The sequence below is a fragment of the Octopus bimaculoides genome, chromosome 15 (assembly GCF_001194135.2).
Source record: "Octopus bimaculoides isolate UCB-OBI-ISO-001 chromosome 15, ASM119413v2, whole genome shotgun sequence".
Classification (NCBI taxonomy): Eukaryota; Metazoa; Mollusca; class Cephalopoda; order Octopoda; family Octopodidae; genus Octopus; species Octopus bimaculoides.
In genome coordinates this window covers 25069126-25075913 of record NC_068995.1, presented here as the reverse complement: position 1 = coordinate 25075913, position 6788 = coordinate 25069126, and the positions used below count along the sequence as shown (strand labels likewise).

The 6788-nt window shown below is 35.0% G+C and overlaps 1 protein-coding gene across 1 annotated transcript in view; it reads right to left on the bottom strand.

Moving 5' to 3' along the window:
* Positions 1 to 236: 236 nt before the first annotated feature.
* Positions 237 to 6788, bottom strand: part of LOC106872102 (TM2 domain-containing protein 3) — a 31328-nt gene continuing 24776 nt past the window's right edge. Inside the window, exon 5 of the mRNA XM_014918960.2 lies at positions 237 to 760. Within this exon, the coding sequence (XP_014774446.1) occupies positions 592 to 760 (169 nt within the window). The 3' untranslated portion in view covers positions 237 to 591. The remainder of the gene's footprint in view (positions 761 to 6788) is intronic.

Below are 6788 nucleotides of genomic sequence, written 5' to 3'. Positions count from 1 at the left end.
ATATATATATATATATATATATATATATATAAGCAAAAAACATTCAAGCATTTACACTCGAAATAAGATGCCACAACAGACAGACAGACAGACAAGTGTAAAATAAGTTTTGTCTCTTTATTTAATGGAGATTGATAAAATAAGTATGAGAGTGAAATCAGAGCTGGGGATGACATAACAAACAACCCTGAAGGCAGCGCCACAGCACAGGCAAGAGAAAAAACATAAAAATTCAATTTGTATTTATATAATTTTATTGGCTGGACACTCATGATTAAGTTTCATGATTAAGTTAGTCACCAAAATTGATTTAAACAAAATTTAACACACACGTACAAAACTTTCTCAAAATGATGCAGGTGCCAAAATGTACAACGACAATACACACATTAAAACTTACACAATAACAGACTTAGGATGTATCTAACCATGTAAAATGTCACATGAACAATGACAGCATTCATACTTTTCCCAAGAAAGTTATAACATTATAATGTAAGCAGTTCTTTCATAAGATTTACTGCTTCACTGTAATCCACAACACATTCACCTATTACATTCTGACTTCCAACAATACATTAAAAACAAACATCAGTATATATAGAGAGATCCATCAGCAGGACCAATATAGCCAATAGCTATGAGAATAACATCAATAATTGTCCATACACCAAGACCCCCAAAACTGAATAACTTGCCAATTCCTTCTTCCCAAAGACCAAGGTAAAATCGATCGACACCAAATCCACCAAGAGTAATGCTGCAAAAGTAAAAAGATAAATAAAATTTATATTAAAATGTTTATTTAAATCAGCAGGTGTATTTTCAAATCATTTATTCTCATACATATACATCAAATTTTACTGTAACCAGTCAAATTATTTTCTATGAGCTAACAGACAAGCCTCTACTTTTACATAGTTGCTGAACTTGCTAGAAACAGCAGTGAAATTCACCTCATATTGTATCTGTCTTCTAAAGAAATAGGACACATTAGATAATAATAATATATTATTATTATAAATATATATAATATATTGAATAATAGAAGATAGGAATGTCTTTAATCAAATGGCTATTCAATCAAAGCTGGCCTTGGGCTAAAAAAAAGCATCATCTTTGCTAATTTATTAAATTCTCCAATATTCTCTTTCAGTTCTAAGCTGTTTCACAGATGTCAGATAATTGGTAAAATACATACTTGGAAATTTACAAATTTTGTTGTATTCAAATACAAAAACGAACATAAAGAATATGCATAGCCGAGATTAATTAGATGGTTTAATCTTTATTTAAGAGACAAGAAATTCCTCTTCTATTGAGGTTATGCTTATTATTGGTAAAACAGTACAATGAATATGGTTTGTTCAGGGAAAGAGTTCTGGGAGCTTTAAAGAGAATACTTGTTAAAAAGTTTTCAAATGCAGAATGAAGGTCCTTATCTAACAATTCTAATCACCTGATCTCTGGAATTTTGTCACTCTTTTTCTTTGATGTAAACACTGACTTTTTGAGAAGTAACAGAAGAATGGAGTGAAATTTAACAAACAAGACTTTGTACATTAACAGAAATGAGCAAGAATGCTAAAGGCATGCATTGAAAGTTAGAATACAATCACAACAGCAAACGCTGTGATACAAATAAGCTTGTACTGTTAGAGGTTCATGAACAGATATGAATAAAATAATTCCTTCAAGATCAAAAGCCCTAAAACTATTTTATTATTAGGGTAGAATGGGGGAATAAATTAGATAAGTCATAGCAACTTGTAATTATTAGGAAAGGAAAATAGGAGGACATGTCTTGTTTCAGAAAAAAATTATGGAAATATACTAAAAACAAAACATTTTGAAAAACATTTCCTTATATTTTACAAGAGAACCTCACTGGAACCTCACGTATTTAAACAAGATCGTTGTATATTTTGGAAAAAAATTTTGAGGGTGTAATTAGGTATATCCACTTCTTCAGGATAAATTCCAATAAAATAATTCATCTTAACTTTGTTCATTGAAGATCAGGAATGACATATTTTTGCTGGAAGTCTGTTAGTAAGCAAGTATTATATAAGTCCAAGGGGGATAATTCTGTACACATCGTGTTTAGTATTAGCTAGAGAGTGAACTGGTAGTTTCTGTCAGCTGACATTGGGTACAGTTGGGATGAGGTCTTGCATACTGCATAAATGTGTGCTAATGACAAGGTAGTAGTTACATGACCAGACAGATGTAGAGAGAGTGTTACTTTAGGTTTGGAGGTGAGAAAAAGATCAAAAATGTTTGTAGCGTTTGTGTATTGTAGTTGAGGGGAATGAGTGTAGATGTGACTACTTGATGTACAGAGTTGAGGATTGCAAAAGATTTGGTTTCCGTTAAGAGCCAAGTAGAGTCGTTGCATTGAAGACACTGAGAACAAGAACATTGGGGAAGTCTGACGTGAGGTAGATATCCTGAAAGTATGAAGATACATAATGGACAAGTTATTGGGAATGAGAATAGTTTGGTGAAAAATAAAAATAGATGTAATTGGAGGAAGACTTTGAGCCAGAATAATTGGGGGTCTTTGTTGCTGTATTTCAAGAGAGAGAAGTGACTGACAGAAACAGTGTATCTATGTGAAGACTCCAGATTTTAGAGTGAAAATTGAATATAGAGTATAAATGCTAGCATGGAAAGCGGACGTTAAACGATGATGATGATGATGATGATGATGATGATGAATAAGGGCAACAGAAGTGGCAATGGAAAAAGGTTGAGATCTGTGTTTCAGAAAATAATAGGATATGTGGTTTGCTTTTTAGAAAGAGGTGATGGGTGGATCAGAATCCACAAATAATTAGAGAAGAGGAGAGAGTGTCATGGCTGAATGATCTTACTAACAGTGACACTTGATGAATTCATTCTCCAAGAACAGTTTCTATTAGAATCTAGTCATTTGCTTCTATGGTACCATAGCCATCGCACCTGATCTTTTACTGTGGTTGACTAAATTTTCTTAGATTAACAGATCAGCAGCACGTTGTTTAGTTGGATTAAAAATGCTCATTCAATTCTCCATACTTAAAAGTTATTCCCCATTTTATCTACATTAACCCTTTAGCATTTAAACCAGCAATGTCCAGCCCAAATTTTCTACTTTTATGTTCAAACTGGCCAGATTTAGCATGGAATACCTACCCTACAATGTCATTCTAAGAATAAACCATCATGAGACTTTTGAAGATATGCCGTACTTGAGAAGACTCATGAAGCCAAGTGAGATCATAGCTGTGGTTGATGCTTGTGTCATGTAACTGGCCCATTAAAGGCACACTTCAATTATTGGGCGATATACTGTGCTTGTGAAGACTTATCAAACTGAGTGAAATCAAAGTCGTGGTCGATGCCTGTGCCATCTGATTGGCATGTAAAAAGTACCATTTGTACATCAGGCCTCATGGAGGCAGTGATGTCAAGCCAAGTGAAATCGTAGTAATGGCCAATGCCAATGTTGCATAACAGGCCTGTTAAAAGCACCCTTCAATCGGTGGGTGATATTCTATGCTTGTAAAGACTGTCAGACTGAGTGAAATCATAGTCGTGGCCGATACCAGTGCCGTCTGACTGGCATCCATGCTGATGGCACGTAAAAAGCACCGTTCAAGCATTGAGCCGGCTCATGGAAGCAGTGACAGGTGTCCAAGACCCTTGGCGATATACCATGCTTGTGTAGACCTGTTAAGTCAAGTGAGACCATAGTTATGACTGATACCGGTGTCAGGTCAATGGCACCCATGCTGGTGGCACGTAAAATACACCCACTACATTCTTGGAGTGGTTGGTGTTAGGAAGGGCATCCAGCCATAGAAACTTGCTAAATCAGATTGGAACCTGGCGCAGCCTCCTGACTTACCAGTTTTCAGTTAAACTGTCCAATATGGAAAGCGGACATTAAATGATGATGATCATCATCTCAAAGCTATGAGATACTGCTTGATTAATTCAAAACAATGTGAATAAATAAGGATTACATTTGACAGAATAATTGGAATACTAAAGGGTTAAAATAAATTATATACAGCAAATGTTAGCAAAATGTTAACATCTCAGTAATAGTAACAAAAGATTAGGAATAAAAATGGAAATCCAGTATAATCTAAATATGAAGACTGTGAAATTGATGTAAAATGAGAGATATAAATTCAGTATAAATAATATACGAGGTGGTATCAAAAAGGTTCCTGGATTAGTTATCTGTATCTATAAAAGAGAGTGTGTGTGTGTGTGTGTGTGTGTGTGTGTGTGTGTGTGCATATGTTCCTTATGCATTCCAAAACTGAGTTGCCAATTTTGATGTATGAGGTATCAAAAGAGTCAGTAGGAATTTGGCTACCAACTAAACTATATTTTCATTTACATATTTGCATTACAAAAACTTATGTCATTTTTTCTTTTAGTCACCTATCGTAAACGATATTTTATATCACCACCACAATGCTGATGACATCACATTTTCTATACGAGTGTGTTCGCACGTTTTTTACCTACATATATGACTGACAAGTATATGTGTATGACAGTGTATGTGTCTGTCAGTATACACATTTTTGTGACAACTGACACACACAGAGACACAGATAGGCTTCAGGTTTGCGTTAATGTATGTGTGTGTTTCTAACTATGTTTATGTATGTAACTTTCTCCTGCCCATATTGAAAGTTTAGTTGTGGCCTGAACTTTAAACGAATAACAATGTTCACTTTCAAGTACTACCAACATGAAGATTTGGCTGATTTAACACCACTCGCAAAAATATCTGAAAATAAATGTTATTCTGGTTATTATAACAAATTCGGAAACTTGACGAAATAAAAAGCCTCAGCGACTCTTTCAATATAATTGCAGAATTGTTATTCCACTCCTTCTAACCAGTTTCAAGATAATTTTTAACAGTCCCCCTAAGCTGCTTCATCACTGAGTATCAACATTGCACAACCTTTTTACTGCATTAGTATTTATTCAACAGCCTATAATGTTACATAGTTAAAAAATATATAGTAATGTCAAATTGATTTATATCTTGCTACATATGTCCTTCAGCAAATACTTTAAATTGACATTCACAACAGCATCTTCCATTCTATACACTTGGTTCAGCGTTCATTTCAAAATTGTAAAATAAATTATTTTTGTGTGAAAAATTGATTTATGCCTTCTGAATTTTCCTGGGCTTTCACTTTCTTCACCGTGATATTCAATCGTGAATTTTATAACCTTTAATACATGTTCCAAATAAATGTTGACTTTCTGTACTTTGCTACATTGGTGACACATAGTAACTTTTACTAAATTGGTGACTTACCATTTTTTTCATAGCATAACTATGCTACAGAAAGTATCTTTTGCATCTATACTGACTACATTTCGTTTCGCTTGAATTTTGTATGTGAACATTTTACACTGTTTTAATGAGCCCACATCTAATGAAATAGCCATCCTTATAGTTGGTGATCCCCATGAAAATCATGATATTCTCATTGATGTTCGAGATAACAACCGTAAACGTGTTTTAAAGACTCATCCCTCTTATCATGCTCTCCAGTATACTCTTATTTTGTGGAATGGATGAGATGGGTATCATTTCAATATTCCACAGATTAAACCTGCAACAGGATAGCCAATTACAAACAAAATGGTGTTGTCAAATGACTTCTATTCAAATAAATTACACATATCAGATAAACTTTATTTTCATTTACATGTTTTCTATGTTATCTCAACAACCAGCTATAGTTATTTCAAATACACTTCTCTACAATCCAGGTTTCATTAGAAAATGAAAATAGTTTCACTTTCAGTTTGAACCAAAATTAGTGTTGCATTACGAGAGTGATGATGTGTGAATAATGAAAGTAATGTTTCACCGAATTAGTCACATCTGTATTATAATAAAGAAAGCTGCTTATTATCTATCTACCAAATAAACAATGTTTTTGACTCAATAACTCTTTTTTACAACTAAAATAACCTCAGTAACTAGGTTGGGTAGCACAATTTTGAGGTCATATTCAGACAATATTTCGATATACTTCCAATGTTTCACTTTCGTCCAACATTTCACTTTCGTCCAACATTTCACACACGCATAGAATTCTACTCAAACAAACATTTATGAAAATATACACATAAACATTAAAATAAGCCACAACCAAAAAAATTGCATTAAAAGACATCCATTTTTCTATGTTATGAGGAAATACAGTCACACACACATCCTCTCTCTCTCTCTGTCTCCCTCTCACACAAACAAAAAAGATGTATGCAGATGTATTTATGGGCAAAGGTAAAGAATACGCACTACCGGTGTTTAGGGTGAGGGTCACACCGAAAACGGGTGGTGTGTGTGTTCTTTACCTCTGCTATGTATCATCATCATCATTTAATGTCTGCTTTCCATGCTGGCATGGGTTGGACAGTTTGACTGGAGACTAGTGAGCCAGATGGCTGCACCAGGCTCCAATCTGATCAGGCAGAGTTTCTACAGCTGGATGCCCTTCCTAACACTAACCACTCCAAGAGTGTAGTGGGTACTTTTACGTGCCACTGGCACGAGGGCCAGTCAGGCGGTACTGGCAACAGCCACGCTCAAATGGTGTTTTCCACATACCACTGGCACAAGTGCTAGTAAGGCGACGCTGGTAACGATCACGCTCGAATGGTACTTTTTACATGCCACCAACACGGGGGCCACACAGCGGCCCTGGCCACGATCATGGGTCGACATTCAGCAGACTCTCTTTCTCCCATTC